The sequence below is a fragment of the Vipera ursinii genome (genome assembly GCF_947247035.1).
Source record: "Vipera ursinii genome assembly, chromosome: W".
In the NCBI taxonomy this organism is placed as follows: Eukaryota; Metazoa; Chordata; class Lepidosauria; order Squamata; family Viperidae; genus Vipera; species Vipera ursinii.
In genome coordinates this window covers 4,484,980-4,503,384 of record NC_139522.1, presented here as the reverse complement: position 1 = coordinate 4,503,384, position 18,405 = coordinate 4,484,980, and the positions used below count along the sequence as shown (strand labels likewise).

Below are 18,405 nucleotides of genomic sequence, written 5' to 3'. Positions count from 1 at the left end.
CCTTGGATCAAGTGGGTCGGCTACTGCCTTCCTGCAATCTGTCACCTCTATGGGGTGACTTTCGGTCCTTTTTGGACCCACAGCAGACCGAAACCTTGCTTCACTTCATGAATGTCTTTCTCTGCACTCAAGGCTATGAAGTTGTCTTCAAATCGGGTTCTCAACCGCCTGATGAATAGGTTGAAATTTCATAGTTCAGGTGCTTGCTTGTTGTACAGTCTATTGAGCCACTCAGAAGCCTCCAGGTTAGCTGCAACGACATCAACCCTTGCCGCCTGGGCTGGATAGGTGTTGCCATTGTGGTTCACATAAGAATGCACTTGATTCAAAAAGAAAGTTAACTTCTCATGGTCCCCATCAAATGTAGCTTTTAAGGGGGAACAGCCATGCGTTGCTGTCATTGTTGTGGTTTCATCTATCGGAACCATGACATTCTGATTAGTAGTATATCTTCCCTCTTTTCTCTTACTTTATTAGACATACAGTATATCTATTTTTCCTTTCTGTCATTACATTTGTTAATTAGTGCTGGTTACCATTTCCTCCTTTTGTGTTATGTTTGTGAAGAAAATGTGAGTGTGGTGTATGATTTTAGGACTGGAGAAACTTAAGAGAAAATATTTTACTTGGTTTTTTTTATCAGAAAGATCTCTCTGGTTGGGCATGTGGGTTTTGTTGTTTGTCCTTCAGGAGAACATGAGCATAGGTGTTAAATTCCCATGCCATTTAAATTTGGATTGGTTTCAGCGAAGAATTCCTGCCTGTCTGAGCTCTTTGTACTGCTGCCTCTTTAGCGCTCCAAGTTATTACTTTCTCCGGTTATCTAAGGTTGGGAAAATGTATCTCCGCTATTGCAAATTTAGCAAATAAAGGTTTGCTTTCTGTAATCTATCTCCATCTGCCAGTGATAGCAACATTTGAGTTTATTACTTTTCCGGCTTTCGGAGGCTATCGAATACATTGCATCTCCATCTTAATTGGTTAAGGAAACATTGTCTTTTATGAATGGAAACCACCTTTCTCCAGTAATAAGCAATGCCGGCAGACGGCATAATCGGTTTAAAGGAAAAAAAGAGAGTGGGGTGTTTTCTTATGGGTATTTCTTCTCACTCCTGTGGAAAGAAAAATCTTTGTCAGGGTCCAGTCCAAGTCGGGAATAAACAAAATGGAGACTGCTTTAGAAAGAAGGTTCTAGTTTATTGAAAAACAGAACCACAACAGCATGTGGATCTGGAGCAGCTCACCACATATTGCAGGGAGTGGTGGGTTTTTATACCTTCTTGGGCTTTTGTGTTTGGAGTTGTTCCTGTTCCTGTGGCATGAACTTTGACCTGAGGTTCAGTGTGCCCTTTTGGTAGTCTAGTGGTGCTGGGTTAATCCTATTATGTCCTAAAGGTCATCTCTTTAGATATTGGGTGGGGGATGTAGATTTTTAGGGGTCTTTGTCTTTCTAATCCCATCAGCTCCAAGCTTCCAGGCTCCAGTCTTTCTGAAAGGATTATCAAATCTGCATTTCTACAGACCTGGCCTGCTGAGTTTCTGGCTGGGGGAGAGGGAGAAGTTTCTGCCTTTTAAAAACTTCTCCATTATTCCTTTGGGGAAAATATAATATTTGGCTTTTTTAATATTCTCCAAAATATTTTCTCGGGGTGTGTGTGTGTCTTCCTACACTCCTTTAGGAAAATTTTCCTGTGGGGTATCCTGATTTGGATGGGGTTTAAAATAAAACTGTACACTAGCTTTGGGCAATCAAGGTTGATAAAAGCTGTTTATATTAGAAATGACAGGTTATCACAATTAGAAGCCTTTCAAAGCAATTCTTGACGGAGAGCCCTGTGAAAGAAAGTCATTCATTTGTGAAGTTGCAGTTGTATTCATACACCTTTCCCAATCCAGGATCTTCCAAGATATCAGTTGGGGCACTTTGAACAACCGAATTATGGACCTGGCTCAGAACAGAACCTCAAGGATTTTAAAGGTTCACTGGGAACATTGACTAATGGAGCCACAGCTGTTGAGGTATGTGTGTTGAAATTCAAAGTGTACAAATATACTTTTTTCTGCATTCCCAAGGTGATCTGATTTTGGAGGTGCTCTCGGAATCATTTATGTTTTAAGAATACCTCATACGTTGTAGGAGGCGCTGTATCTGTGCTAGGCATCGCTAATATATTAGAACAGGTTAGGTAAGGCGGGAAGCTCTTCAGCCTTTGGTTTTTATCTGGCTCAGGAATTCTGGGAGTTGAAGTCCACGAGTCATAAAAGAGCCAAGGTTGCCTACCCCTGATCTAGCTCCTGCCGATCTTGCGTTACTCCTCCCCGCCTTGGAAATTCTCCTCCTTCCGGCTAGTCAGTGTTGCCCCTTCCCTTCCAGGGCGCTTCTTTTCCATCCCTCAATGGCGGTTGGCGCATGCGCATTGCCGGGAGGCGGCCCGGGCTATGGCGGTCGTTTAAAGGTAACCGATTAAGCAGAACTCGGTTTTTGCACCGAATCCCCCCTTTTCTGCTCCGCCATGTTGTCAGAATGTAACAGAATTCCACATTAGGAAACGCCTGGAATTTCCCGCGCCTCCCGTAGACGGTTCAGGTCACACATCTCCTAGCCGGCCCCTCAAAATCAAGTGTTCGAGGGGAATTTTTCTTATGCCCCTGCGCCTTGCAGAACCTATATTTATACCTCACCTCACCTCACCTCACCTCCGCTAATACTGAGGGAAGTTTCAATCATGCTTGTAAAAGTAGCCCTTCTTTACCGTAATATTTTTTCCACCTTAAAATCATTTTATTAATAAAGAGTGGGTAAAAATAACCCCTTAATTTCATTTGTGCTCTCTGGATATGGGGCTACCTTATTTCCAGAAAGTGTCTGGGAAAGGCTGGTAGGCAAACGAGATATTCTGAAGAGAACCCATTAGCTTCCCATTTCCAGCGTAAAAGACATCATGTGTTGTAGACGGCTCCTCCTGTAGACTGGCAAAGGGGGACATCGGTAACCTTTTCCACGTTCTTGGGGAAGGTTGCTTCCCAGTGAGGGGGATCCGCTAGGTAGGAGTGTTTGCTTGCTGTTCATTTGGACAGATCGATTGGAAGCTGGGCTGGTCACCCCACACACTTCCTCTCTTAAGTCTTGCTGGAAGGGCGAGGAAAGACGTAATGCCCTTCCCCGATTTGTCCCCGTCCCCCACATACCCACTGGGCACCGCTGTGTCCGTTAGAAGGAAAGAAACCAAAAGCCACCGTTCACGTGCCTCCTTCCAAGAGAACCGGGTGTGTGTGAAAGGGTGAAGCAAACGCGCCCCTCCCCGATTCCTTGCAGAAGAATCTTAAGACTGATCTAACCGGCTCCTTCATTCTGGAGCCAGCAGGGCCTCCGCTTCGCTTTTCCTACACGAGCAGGGCTGGCACTCCTGTAATCTGGAAAAAAAGAGATGGTTCTTGTACTAGCGACAGGGAACAGTGAAGGTTGGGGAGTCGGGAGGACCGGCCGGGAGAAGGTGGCGTAGGAAGAAAGGGAGGCAATGGGTCTTGGTGGGGCGGGTGGCGGCGTCCCCCAAAGCGTCCAGGTGGGAAATTTGGACCGGCAGCGGAGAGGGGGAGGCGGAGGAGCCTGAAGGTGCTGCATCGCCATGAGATCGACCGTCTATAAAGCAACTGCGACAACGACGGGGACGGGCTTACTGGAGCCTAGCCCGAAGGAAGAGGAGGAGCTGCCACCGCATCTTCACCAGCCTCCGCCTCTCCGGCACAACCAGATTCCCGTGGCTGCAGCGGCAACAGGCCCCAAGGCCCGGTCTATCGTTCCGGTAGCCGCGGCTCCCGGAATACAGGAAGGTGGCGGCAGTAGCTGCTGTTGGGGTGGCCTAGTGCCCTCGCCGTCCCCGAAAGGCAGTACTCGGCAAGCGGGGGTGGGCGATGCCGCCGGTAGCTCCCGCCCCTCTAATTACCAGGCAGTGCTACCCGGACATACCGCGGACTCCCACACCGGGCCTGGAGGCGCTTCAGCGTCTGTCTCGCTGCCGCCGCTACCGTCGCCGATTTCCGGTACGGTGGAACCCGGGCAGCCTCCTCCACCCCCAGCAGTGGCAGCGGTGGGTTCTCCGGTTTCATCGGAAGCCAGCGGCAAGTGGAAAAGTGCTAGTAGTAGCAACAACACCGGGAGTGGCGGCGGGAGCAGCCTTCGGAAGAGCCCCATGGGGGCCGGTGGGGGCAACTCCAGCCAGGCGGCCTGCCTCAAGCAGATCCTGCTGCTCCAGTTGGACCTTATCGAGCAGCAGCAGCAACAGTTGCAGGGCAAGGAAAAGGAGATCGAAGAACTCAAAGCCGAGAGGGACACAGTGAGTTGGGTGTTGGGAAATATGGGTTAGAAGGGGTTAACGTTCAAGTTGGTTAATTAAATATTGGGGATGTGCGCTGATTTTCGAAGGGTTAACTTCGGGATCCTGGTGTTAACAGTGGGAGGAGTTGATGTAAAGCATGGCGTCTAATGAAGGCATGCACATGCTTAGAGTGGATGTGTAAAAAGATGCGATAGGGTGAATTGGCACTGATAATACATAAAGGGTTGTTGGAACAAAAGTCTTCATTATGGTTCATCCAAGCTGGGAATAAACATGGCAACTGCTTTGGGAAGAAGGTTGTAGTTTATTGAAGAGGAGAACCAGACAGGAAGATGGCTGGCAGAAAAGAAGGACTGACCACATGTAGGGAATAGTTTTTTATACTCTATGGATCCTTTTGTTTGGAGTTGCTTCCTGTTCCTGTTTGAGGCTATTTCCTGTGTCATGAACTTTTGACCTGAGTCTGAGTGTGCCCTTCTGGCATTCTGATGGTGATGGGTTAATCCTATTATGTCCAAAGGTCATGTCCTGCTTCCCTGGAGCTGGGGTATGTAGATTTTAGGTGTATTTGTCTTCTTAATGTTCTAGCTCCAACCTTCCTGATGGTTTACATTTGCATATCTATAGAACTGGTTTTTCTGCTAGGGGGAAGGAGACCTGGGACTATTAAGAAATCTGGGCATGTTTTCCTGGTTCTTCAATATCTTTTTAGGAAATATATTTTTCTGCCCTTTTAATATTTCCTTCTCTGGGGAGCTGACTTCCCACAATCCCCTCTTTGTGCCAGAATAGTGTGGGTGACACACTTATTGGCACAAGATTAAAATTGGTCTGATCAGGGATATTTGGTAAACAAGCTTTAAACTGTTAATGCAAGAAGGAGAAAAACACTAATGGAGGCAGCAGGGGAAAAAGGATCCCTGCAGCGGCTCCCAAAAGGAGAGCTTCCAACCCATAAAGTACTAAAAGTCAGGGCAAAAATTTTGTTAGGTGGAATCATTTTCAAATGTTGGATGTCACCTTTAGCTTCCAGTCAGGTTTGCATATTCCTCCTAAAGTTCTTCACAGCCATGGTACATAACCACTGGCTGCCCATCTTCAAGGGTTGCCTCCTGCCCTAGCTCTTAGTTCAGTGCACCCAGGTTTGCAATGTCCAATTGAGGATAGCCAGTATGTAAGTCAGGCTATTAATTTTTTTCCCTTAAATTGCGCATAGTGAATCTACCAGTGCAAGATATTCAGGGCTGAGGAGATCTCTTTCCTGCTACCTTCTCAGTTAGGGCATATGAATTGCAAATCACCAGACGGGGGCTGGTTCCCTCCCCCTTGGAATTTTGCTGGAGGTTGTTCCTACAAAGTTTTAGTGCAATAGAGCAAAAATCAGTCTGGGGACTTTACTGAAGGTAGGTGGAGGGATAGACTCAATGTGATTCTAATGGTGCGTGTGCATGTGTATGCGCAGCTACTAATACAAAACGGGCAATACATTCTGGATAAATTTTCCCTCCCACCAGATAGAAGTCCAAGGTGTTCAGTACTTGTTGTGCCAACTATTCCCAAATCCCATCACTCCATAAATACATTCAACTGCTTAATTACAATACAAATGGGGCAAGAAAGAAAACTCTACAATGAGTTTCCACCCTCCCCCATAGTGTTAATTTTCTTCTAAGGATTCACATGGGGACCCATGGCTCTAGGACTCCTTCTTTCTTCAGTTTTTCACAGGCATCTGGGGGACTGGTAGGACTTGAGAAATCCTCAGATTACATGGTGGCTTTTTTGTGAATGGCTGGATTCAAAACTCAATTCCATGGCTCAAATGGATGGAGGCAGCATCTGGGTCAGTGTGCTTCTGCTTCCAAAGGTTGGGGGGGTCATCTGTGCAGGGCTGAAAGACATGAGAACAAGAACTCCCCCCTTTCTGGGTGGACTCTCCCAGGAAAGGCAGACAAAGGCATGGAGAACAAAGGATAAGAAAAGGAGAAGTAGAATTGGGAGGCGGGTAGCTTGCAGGCAGAGTTTTGAATAATAATAATTTTATTTATATACCGCCCTTCTCCCGAAGGACTCAGGGCGGTGAACAGGGCAAATATATAAAAATACAAAAATACAAAAGTTAAAAAAGAATTAAATACAATGCCCAAACTAAAACAGTAAATACATATATTAAAAAACAACAATAAAATCCCAAACCCATCCCCCATCAGGCCAGGCTGGCTTGTTCGAATAAGTGCGTCTTCAGATCGCGTCGGAAGGAGCGAAGGTCGGGCGCCATCCGGAGCTCGATCGGCAACCGATTCCATAAATCCGGGGCGCCCACAGAGAAGGACCTCCCCCTGGGGGCCACCAATCGACATTCTCTGATCGGTGGCACCCTGAGGAGGCCCTCTCTGTGGGAACGTACAGGGCGAAGGGAAGTTGATGCCGGCAGCAGGTGATCCCTAAGGTACTTCGGACCCATGCCATGTAGGGCCTTGAACACCATTACCAGTACCTTGAATCTCACCCGGAAGATAACTGGGAGCCAATGCAGCTCACAGAGCAGAGGTGTAATATGGGAGTATTGGGAGACTCCCAACACAACTGCATTCTGTACCAGTTGGAGCCTCTGAGTGGTCCTCAAGGGGAGTCCCATGTAGAGAGCGTTGCAGTAGTCCAAACGAGAGGTCACAAGCGCATGAGTGACCGTACACAGGGCATCCCGGTCTAGATAGGGCCGCAACTGGCGCACCAGGCGAACCTGGGCGAAGGCCCCCCTAGTCACGGCCACTATGTGATCTTCCAAAGTAAGCCTAGGAGGACTCCCAAGTTGCGAGCCCTATCTACGGGGGGGTAATAGCTCACCCCCCATAGAAAGAGATGGGATATTCTGAATATCCCGGGATGCCGGTATGCACAGCCACTCAGTCTTGTCGGGGTTGAGTTGAAGTCTGTTCCTCCCCATCCAGACCCGAACCGCTTCCAGGCAACGGGACATCACGTCGAGGGCATCACTGGGGTGGTTTGGGGTCGAAATAAAAAGTTGGGTATCATCAGCGTACTGATGATACCCAACTCCAAAACCACGAATGATCTCACCCAGCGGTTTCATGTAGATGTTGAACAGGAGAGGCGAGAGGACCGACCCCTGAGGAACTCCACAAGCGAGAGACCTCGAGGTCGAACTCTGCCCCCCTGCCAACACCGACTGCGAATGTCCCAGGAGATAGGAGGAGAACCACTGAAAAACTGTGCCTCCCAATCCCCTGAGACGCCGCAGCAGGATACCATGGTCGATGGTATCGAACGCCGCTGAGAGGTCTAATAGGACTAGGACAGAGGAATGTCCCCTGTCCCTGGCCCTCCAGAGATCATTCACCAGAGCGACCAATGCCGTCTCCGTGCTGTACCCAGGCCTGAAACCGGATTGATAGGGGTCTAGATAATCCGCTTCATCCAGGACCAGTGGGAGCTGATGCGCCACCACACTCTCAACATCCTTCGCAAGAAAGTGAAGGTTGGAGACCGGACGAAAGTTATTTAACACAGCTGGGTCCAAGGCAGGCTTCTTGAGGAGAGGTCTCACCACCGCCTCTTTCAAGATGGCGGGGAAACTACCCTCACTCAAAGAGGCAGATATAACCACCTGGAACCAGCCTCGTGTCCCCTCCCGAGCCGCATAAACCAGCCAGGAGGGGCACGGGTCCAATAAACATGTGGTGGAGCTCAATCTCCCCATAAACCTGTCCACTTCCTCCAGAGTCACAGAATCAAACTCCTCCCAGAAAATATCGACAAGACCGCCCACGTCCTGATTGTCGGACTCTGCCCAGTCAGAGTCCAGACCGGTCCGAATCCGAGCGATTTTGTCCGACAGATGTTGACTAAACTCCTCAGCACGACCCTGCAAGGGTTCCTCCCTCACCTCCTGATTAAGGAGGGAGCGGGTCACCCTAAACAGGGCGGCCGGGCGGTTATCTGCGGACGCGATAAGGGTAGCGAAGTGATTGGACCTCGCCGGCCTTATCGCTGCAAGATAAGACCTAATATAGGTTCTTAGTTGCAATCGGTCGGATTCGGATCGGCTGGAACTCCAACAGCTCTCTAGGCCCCGTCTCCAACGCGTCATCTCCCGAAGCTCCACGGAAAACCATAGAGCTTGCTGGGATCTGCACCAGGTCAGGGGCCGCAAGGGTACAACTCAGTCAAGTGCCTCCGTGGCTGCCCTTTCCCAGGCTTCCACTAAGGCATCCGCCGAGTTGTGAGCAACGGAGGCAGGTGGGGACCCCAGCGCTGCCTGGAACCTATCAGGGTCCATTAAGCGCCTGGGGCGGTACCATCTAATTGGCTCGACACACCCCCGGCGGGGAGTGGCAAAACGGAAGACCAGCCGCAGGAGATGATGATCGGTCCATGACAGGGGCGTAACAATTGGGGAGCCCCCACCAAGATCATCTAACCACCGTCCAGATAAGAAAACCAAGTCAAGGGTGTGGCCTCCCACATGAGTCGGTCCATAAATTACTTGCGTCAGGTCCATGGCCGTCATGGAAGCCATGAACTCCCGAGCTAACTCAGATGATCCTCCCAGGGATGGTAGATTGAAGTCACCCAAAACTATAAGTTTGGGGAACTCAATCACCAGCCCCGAGAGGATGTTGAGACGTTCAGGCAGGGCTGCTGCTACATGACTAGGCGAAAGGTACACCAGCAGCAAGCCCAACTGCGCCCCAGGACCACATCTCAGGAAGAGAGACTCACACCCGACTATTTGGGGAACGGTGGCCTCCCGCGGACACAAGGTCTCCCTCATGACTACCGCCACTCCCCCGCCCCTACCCTGAGCCTGAGGCCGGTGTAGCACCCAGAAACCTGGAGGGCAAATATCAACCAGAGGAATGCCACCCTCTGGGCCCAACCAAGTCTCCGTGATGCAAGCCAGGTCCGCATGCTCACCCTCGACCAGATCCCGGACAAGAGGAGCCTTATTAACAACGGACCTGGCGTTCAAGTACACCAACCGGAGCTCAGGTGGCTGCACATCGTCGCTCCCGGGACCTCAGGGCAGAAGCAGAGGGTCGGAGCGCCTCACCGCTTGTAAGCAGCGGAGGGGCCCTCCCGGATGTCGATACGGCCCTCTGTTCGTACACATGCTGCCATTCCCTAACGTCGTGGGAATAGGTAATCCCACGACCCGCTCCAGAGCTCCGGAGGCAACCGATCCCTGCTCCCCCCCTACGCGATCAATCCCGGACCTGGTCCTCCCCCTTAACCCCTTAAAAATTTTTGCTAAAAAACAGATCAAGGGTCTCTTCCTAACAATAAACCGGAGATCCCAATCTATACCTGACCATCTCTCAGGGTCCCAACAATTGGGCCCGTCATCAAGAGGAAAGGTGAAAAAGAAGGCGGGACGCACCCAGGAGGGGGGCAGTACCTCTGAGGGCGTATAAGTCCGTGCCAGAGTAACGTAAGCGTGCCATGACTGGCCATGTGAGTTCGGGAAGTGGCAGTCAGATGTTGAAAGATGATGTCATATCAGGAGGAGTATATGAGTCTAAAACCGCCAGTCCAGCCCAACTCTCACTTGTGCTGGGTACCCCAGAAACAGTCAGCAGTCGATCTCTCACCCCGACCTCGAGGCTGATCTGGGAGGCAGATGGAGACCCCATCCAGGGAGAAAGAACATACCCTCACGGATCTCTCACATCTGGAGAGGTTGTAGATGAAAAGAAACTGAGCTGCCCTCTCACAGCGACTCTTCACCCCGGGTCCTCCTGAGTCTATGGGGGACAGGAGAAACAGCATGCAAGAGTCCAACTCCATATGGGTGATAGGCAAGCCCAGCCCAACTTGGAAGCCGTAACTCCAGGCCGTGATTGAAAGCTGCCTCAGATCTCTTAAGGCAGCAGATCTTAATCAACATAGGAGACCAAAACCATCCTGATCTTCTCCTCGATGATCTCCAGTGGCTGCTTTAAACCAGCGGGGGGTAGATAGCAGCAGGTAGCAGATAGGAGCAAGCGAGGAGTCGATAGAAATATCCCAGCTCCTCCAGCAGCATTCACCCATGCTGCGGTTTCTCCGGTTAATCCAGCCATTCGGAGCCGTGGCTCTATCTGCCCCAAAACTGGGGCATTTCAAGCCGTGACTCCTCTGGCAACATTCACTTAAGCTACAGTTTATCCGGTTCCTCCAGCCATTCCAAATATTCCAGGCTGGAGCATTCACTCCCTCCGCAGTTCCTCCAGCCATTACAAGCCGTTTCTGGTTAAGTTCAAACAAATACAAGCAAACTCAAGCCGCAGCTTTTTCCGCCCCGAAAATCAGCTGATCGGGCGTTTCGAGCCACGGCGTTTCAAAACAGCCACAATCTCCCAGCAAGACCTCCTCCGCAGTTCCTCCAGCCATTACAAGACAGTTCTGGTCAAAATCAGGCCGTTTCGATCTAATTCAGACAGATGCAAGCAGGTTCAAGCCGCGGCTCTTTCCGCCCGAAAATCAGCTGATCGGGCGTTTCAAGCCGCGGCGTTTCAAAACAGCCACGATCTCCCGGCCAGACCTCCAGCTGCCTCTCGCCGATATGGAGGGCACCGACGCCCCAAAAAACAGGGATGACAAGGCAGTCCGATCATCCAGCCCTAACATGGAGGCATTATGCACTCCAAGGGCGCCCCCAAGACCACCAAACCACACCAAACTCACGGAGCTCAACTCGACACATCCGCCATCTTAGTTAGAAGCCAGTATGTCTTCTAAAAGACATTAATACTGCAGTTGTTAAAGAAATAGACAAAATGAGGACATCCCAAATGAGGACAAACAAAAGAATGGATCCTGGTAAGAGAACATAAAGATCTCATTTCTGAAGTGAACATTTGTAACATATTAGGACTTAAGGTTATATTAGTCACAGTGTCTGTAGCTGGTCCAATGAAACAATGTAAAGAAGAGACGGTTTGCATCCATCAAAGTTACTTGGCAATAAACTCACAGATTTTCTGGAGGAATATTTAAGCTAAACAATGGGGACAGTGAGTTAATTGATACAGAACATCCCTGTCCCAGGCAATCAAAAACTACAGGGTTAGCAGTGCATGTAACATAGATGTGTGTGTGGACAAGAATATCAACCTTGCTATCAAGCAAAATCAAGCTTTTAATAGTGAATGCCACACAAAGTGCACTAACCAAACAGGTGGTAAGAAAATAGGGGAACTGAGGCACCACACACAGGTTATATAGAAAGTAAACACAGGGTCAGTCATAAAGGACTCAAATGTCTATACATCAATGCCCAGAGTATGAACAGTAAACAGGGTGAACTAGAAATTCAGGTAAATGAGGACAGATATGATATTGTTGCCATTATGGAAACATGGTGGGATAAACCCAGAAATGGAACAGTCAGCTAGAGGGATTTAAATTATTTAAAGGAAACAGACCAAATAAAAGAGGTGGAGTTTCTCTATAAGAAATAACTACATCTCTACAGAAATAGAGCACAACTGATGAAAACTGTCTTGAATGCATTTGGGTAAATATAAAGAGGGGGAAAAATGACATTGCCATAGGTGTATACTATAGGCCACCCAACCAAACAGAGGCAATAGATGAACTTTTTGCTAGTCAGCTAACTAAGGTATGTAGGAAGCACATCACAATAGTAATGGGGGACTTTAATTACCCTGGCATCAACTGGGAGACAAACTACACCAAGTGGAAAATCAAACAGAAAGTAGAGAAGGGAACTAGGGAATTAGCCATATTGGATCTAATTCTCACTAAGAGAGATGAGATGATAGAAGGTGTTGAAGCCACAGGAACCTTGGGGGGGGGTGATCATACAATATTGGAATTCAACATTATGGAAGCACAAGCAATAGAACAGGGCTTTTCAACCTTTTCACCCATTGTACCACTTTTAGGATAAGGCAGTATCCGAGTACCACCAGTCACCCAGCAAGGTGTCAAAAACTTGACCAAAAAAAAGGAAAAAAAATGATAAAGTACAAGTAATCCTTGACTTACAACAATTCGCTTAATGACTGTTCGAAGTTACAATGTCACTGAAAAGTGAATTATGACAATTTTTCACACTTATGACTGTTGCAGCATCCCCAGGATCATGTGGTTTACAGTACATTCAGATGCTTGGCAACTGATTCATACTTATAACATTCAGTGTCCCAGGGTCATGTGATCAATGGCCAGGTCATCACTCAGATTGTGGGGTGCCTGTGGGGGGGATCCGTGGGTCTCTGGTGGAGGGGAGTGGGACTGGGATGGGTGCCTTCCCTCTCTCCCATTGTCCCTTCCTTCCTTTCCTTTCCTTTCCTTCTCTCTCTCTTTGTCCCTCCCTCCCTCCCTCCCATTTTCCTGTGCTACGCCGCCCAGATCCCAGCCTGGTTTTGGCAGGTAGCGGCGCTTTCTCATCCACACAGAGCGGCTGGGCAAAGCAAAACCACTGACATCACGGCCCTGCCTGTGCACGCACAAAGGCAGAGGAGAGCGCATGCGCCTCAGCCTCTGCGCACGGGCACAGGCAGGGTGGGGATGTCACCGGTTTATCTCCTGTTTTCAGGCACGTACATTACGAATTGGCTACTTCTCCCAGTCATTTTTCCCCTACTGGAGCCCAGCATTTGAGCCAGGTTCCCCAATCCTCTCTGTGTACATCGTTCTTCCCATAGCTCTCCCCAGCACTGTCAAGAGATACCCATTTCTGGCCGTATTGCTACTGTTCTTAAGCTACATTTGCACCTGCCCAAAGGAAGAGTGACACTTTTCTCCCTCCTCCAAAGGAAACCCGCATCGCCACCAAGTCACACTTCCTTCAGGCCAAGTAATCTCTGGGCCCAACTTTGAGACTGTTTTAGCCTGAAACAGAGAGTCAGAGAGCTGCGTCACTCTCACCATTTGGATTCTACTTTTACACCCTGGGAGCAGCTTGCCTTTCAAACCTCCGATATATAACAGAAGGGGAAACCTGCTGCAAAGGCACGTCTCACAGAGTCTTTCCCAAGCAACGCCTGCACTCCACCGCTGCAGAAAAAGAAGTGCTGCGTTTCCCACCAGTGCAGGCAGCCCGGGTCCTGTGAGAGGATGAGTGGGAATGAAGCAGCCCTCGGGTCTGTGCTGCGGAAAAGCCGCAAGCGCCGGTGTCGCCTGGGCTCCTGCCCGGCTCGCTTGCGGAAAAGAGGCTGCTTGCTAAATGAGCTGGGCAGCAGCCCGGGATCAGCATTTCTGAGCGGGATTTCTAAGTGCAACTCAGCTGATCCCGGGCTCCTGCCTGGCTCACTTGCTTGCAGAAAAGACGCTGCTTCTTAAATGAGCCCGGGATCAGCTGAGTCGCGCTCAGAAATCACGCTCAGAAACGCTGATCGGGGCTCCTGCCTGGCTCACTTGCGGAAAATAAGCTGCTTGCTAAGTGAGCTGGGCAGCAGCCCGGGATCAGTGTTTCTGAGCGGGATTTCTAAGTGCGATTCAGCTGATCCCGGGCTCACTTAGCAAGCAGCCTCTTTTCCGCAAGCAAATGAGCTGGGCAGGAGCCTGGGGCTGGCGGGCGATGGGGGAGGAGCAGGCCGATTGCCTTACAGGTACCTGGGACTCCTACGCGCCTTTCCAGCCATGCGTGCCCCGAAGAAGCGCCGATCAGAAGTCAATCTGGTTGCTGCACAAGAAGTCCCTGGGGAGGGTGGGGCCTCACTCTGCACCTGTGTGCGCCCTCTGTAGGGTTCCTGCAGGCCACTGCCAAGCAGCATGCTTTCCAGCAGCAAGTGAGCTGGGAAGGAGCGGAGTGTGGGGGTGGGGTTGGGGGTGGGGAGGAGGCGGCGGGGGGGGGGGAGGAAGGCGACGCCGCGTACCTCTAGTGGTACACATACCACCTGTTGAAAAGCCCTGCAATAGAACACATTCAAACTACAGTCTTGGACTTTAAAAGAGCTAATTTCAATAAACGTAGAGAGGGCTTGGGAGGGATTCCATGGATGAGAATCCTCATGGGGAAAATAAAAAGCTTGGGAAATTTTGAAAAAAAAAGTCTAGCACAATACCAACAAAGAAAAATAACAGCTCTCAAAAGATATCAGGATGGCTGCACAAAGAATTCTCTGATAAATTGAAAGATAAAAAGGACAAGTATAAAAAGTGGAAAGGGGCACATAACTAAAGCAGAATATCAGCAAATAGTCCAAGCCTGCAAAGATGAAGTGAGGAAAGCTAAGGCTCAAAATGAACTAAGGTTTGTGACCAAAGTCAAAAATAACAAAAAAACTTCTTTCAACATGTAAGCAACAAGAAAAAAGTGAAAGAAATGATTGTGGCAAGAAGGTGACAAGAAACAGGGAGAAAGCAGAACTATTTAACTCATTTTTTTCCTCTTGCATCTGTCTTTACACAGAGGGAAAGTAAAAAGTCCAACCTATCAAAAACAGTACCATAAAAAAATAGATTAGAAACACAAGTTAAGATAGGCAAGAAAATGGTAAGTGAGCACCTGTCCAGCCTAGACGGGTTCAAATCACCAGGACCAGATGGATTACACCCCAAGGTTCTCAAGAAACTGGCAGATATGATCTCAGAACCACTGAACTATTTTTCAAAGATCCTGGAGCACTAGGGCAGGGCTTTTCAACCAGTGGTACAGGTACCACCTGTGGTACATTGGCACCTGGCAGGTGGTACACGACCAACCAAGAAAAGTGGTAGTGGGGGAGGGGAATGAGCTGAACCGGTGGCAGCACTGCACAAGCCTGAGTGAGAGACGGCTGGAGCTGCAGGGCTGTCAGGGCTCAGTGGAAGTGCCAGGATTAGCGCTTCTTTGGGGCTGTCAGGGCTCAGCGGAAGCACCAGGATGAGTGCCAGGCTCCAGCTGGAGCTCGGTGCTGAGCCCAGAAGAAGCGCCGATCAGCTGGAATGTTGCAGCATCTCCAGGGTCTTGTGATTTACATTCAGATGCTTGGCAACTGATTCATATTTATGACGGTCACAGTGTCCCAGAGTCATGTAAAGTGACCAAAATCTGCTGCAACCACCCAGCAGAGGGGGGGGGGAAACCAAACACACCCCACCCCACCCCCGCTGCCAATCCTCAACAGAAATGATTACAACAGTGAAAAGCTTGGACAGGAGGAAGAGCGCTGCCGGGCGGGCAGGCAGGTGTCTTGCTCGGCTGTGGCTTGGGCACTTTTTTCAATGCCATTGTAACTTTGAATAGTCACTAAGCGAACTGTTGTAAGTTGAGGACTACCTGTACTTCATCACTTTTTTCCTTGGGGTTTTTTTTTTTTTGGTCATCAAGTTTTTGACACCTTACTAGGTGACTGGTGGTACTCGGATGTTGCCATATCCTAAAAGTGGTACAATGGGTGAAAAGGTTGAAAAGCCCTGCACTAGGGAACTACCAGAGGACTGGAAAGGAGCTGGTGTAGCTCCCATCTTAAAAAAAAGGAAGAAAAGAAAAAATAGATCCAGGAAACTAGAGACCTATCACCCTGACCTCAATACCTGGGAAGATTCTGGAAAAGATAATCAGACAACAAATCAGCAAACACCTGGAGGCAAAGTCATTACTAAAAGCCAACATGGGTTTGTCAAAAACAGATCATGCTAGACAAATCTTATTGCATTCTTTGACCAAGTGACAAAATTAGTGGGCCAAAGGAATGCTGTGGATATAATTTACTTGGACTTCAGTAAGGCATTTGATAAAGTTGGTATAGGGTTTCCTGCCTGATCAGGCGGTTGGACTAGATGACTTCCAAGGTCCCTTCCAACTTTATTATTTTTATATGCAAGTGTGAAACTTTTCCAGCAGATGAACTTAAAACATTCCCTCCTGCTAACTTTGGGCTGTTCTTAAGAGTACAGACAGAGAAAGGGAGAAGAAAAACAAACAAACACATTTTCCTTCACTCTGTTTGTTGGCCAGACAAACAGAGTGAGAGTATTTCCTTTTGGTGGCTTATTTTAAGCAGAATTTCCAGCAGAATTTTAAAATTCTTTTCTGTTTGGATTAGAAACAATTAACAGTCACATTTACCTCACACACAAAGACTTTGACACACATATACACACAAAGACAAGGAAAAGAGAACAGAAAAGGGAAACAGAAGTCTTAGTTTCACACATCCTAGTCATTCCCACCATACAGGTGAAACTTGAAAAATTAGAATATCGTGCAAAAGTTCATTTATTTCAGTAATGCAACTTAAAAGGGGAAACTAATATATGAGATAGACTCATTACATGCAAAGAAAGATAGTTCAAGCCGTGATTTGTCATAATTGTGATGATTATGGCGTACAGCTCATGAAAACCCCAAATCCACAATCTCAGAAAATTAGAATATTACATGCAATCAATAAAATAAGGAGTGTACATAGAATAATATCGGACCTCTGAAAAGTATAAGCATGCATATGTACTCAGTACTTGGTTTGGGCCCCTTTTGCAGCAATTACTGCCTCAATGCGGCGTGGCATGGAAGCTATCAGCCTGTGGCACGGCTGAGATGTTATGGAAGACCAGGATGCTTCAATAGCGGCCTTCAGCTCTTCTGCATTGTTTGGTCTCATGTCTCGTCATCTTTCTCTTGGCAATGCCCCATAGATTCTCTATGGGGTTCAGGTCAGGTGAGTTTGCTGGCCAATCAAGCACAGTAATCCCACGGTCATTGAACCAGTTTTTGGTGCTTTCGGCAGTGGGCAGGTGCCAAGTCCTGCTGGAAAATGAAGTCAGCATCCCCATAAAGCTCGTCTGCGGAAGGAAGCATGAAGTGATCCAAAATCTCCTGGTAGACGGCTGCGTTGACCCTGGACTTAAGCACAGTGGACCAACACCAGCAGATGACATGGCTCCCCAAATCAACACAGACTGTGGAAACTTCACACTGGACTTCAAGCATCTTGCAGTGTGTGCCTCTCCATTCTTCCTCCAGACTCTGGGTCCTTGGTTTCCAAATGAGATGCAAAAGTTGCTCTCATCAGAAAAGAGGACTTTGGACCACTGAGCAACAGACCACGTCTGTTTTTCTTTAGCCCAGGTAAGACGCTTCTGACGTTGTTTGTTGTTCAGGAGCGGCTTGACAAGAGGAATACGACATTTGAAGCCCATGTCCAGGATTCGTCTGTGTGTGGTGGCTCTTGATGCACTGACTCCAGCCTCAGTCCACTCCTTGTGAAAGTCCCCAACACTTTTGAATGGCCTTTTCCTGACAATCCTCTCCAGGCTGCGGTCATCCCTGCTGCTTGTGCACCTTTTTCTTCCACACTTTTCCCTTCCACATAACTTTCTATTAATGTGCTTTGATACAGCACTTGGGGAACATCCAACTTCTTTTGCAATTACCTTTTGAGGCTTTCCCTCTTTATGGAGGGTGTCAATGATGGTTTTCTGCACAACTGTCAGGTCAGCAGTCTTCCCCATGATTGTGATTCCTACTGAACCAGACTGAGAGACCATTTAAAGGCTCAGGAACCCTTTGCAGGTGTTATGGCTTAATTAGCTGATTAGAGTGGGACACTTTGAACCTAGAATATTGCACCTTTTCACAATATTCTAATTTTCTGAGATTGTGGATTTGGGGTTTTCATGAGCTATAAGCCATAATCATCACAATTATGACAAATCATGGCTTGAACTATCTTGCTTTGCATGTAATGAACATATATTAGTTTCCCCTTTTAAGTTGCATTACTGAAATAAATAAACTTTTGCACAATATTCTAATTTTTTGAGTTTCACCTGTAAATCTCAGTTAAATCAAATTAGGGAAGGCACAAATTTTAAACATACCACGTGGTTGCATAGAGAGAGAGAGAGAGAATCACTATTTCTTATTTTTCCTTTAAGTACCTTTGGTTTCCCAGTAAAGCCCTAAGCAAAGCCCATTTTCTACATATGTCTTTTGCCTTTTTTTTTTTATTCCAGCTAGGACGGGCAGCTGCTGTTCGTCCCATGCCTCAAGCAAACCTCCTAGGGGAGTCCTAATTGTCACCTTTGAACTGCCGCTTCCCATGTTCTCTCTCAGATGTGGGGCTCATTTTGGCTCAAGTACAAAAAGGAAAGAAAAAGCTTCCCAAGT

General features: G+C 48.3%; 1 protein-coding gene across 1 annotated transcript in view; it reads left to right on the top strand.

The window, feature by feature from the left end:
* Positions 1-3,626: 3,626 nt before the first annotated feature.
* MSL1 (MSL complex subunit 1) overlaps positions 3,627-18,405 on the top strand; it is a gene marked incomplete at its 5' end in the record, with an annotated part of 65,932 nt that continues 51,153 nt past the window's right edge. Inside the window, one exon of the mRNA XM_083375948.1 lies at positions 3,627-4,334. Within this exon, the coding sequence (XP_083232074.1) occupies positions 3,627-4,334 (708 nt within the window). The remainder of the gene's footprint in view (positions 4,335-18,405) is intronic.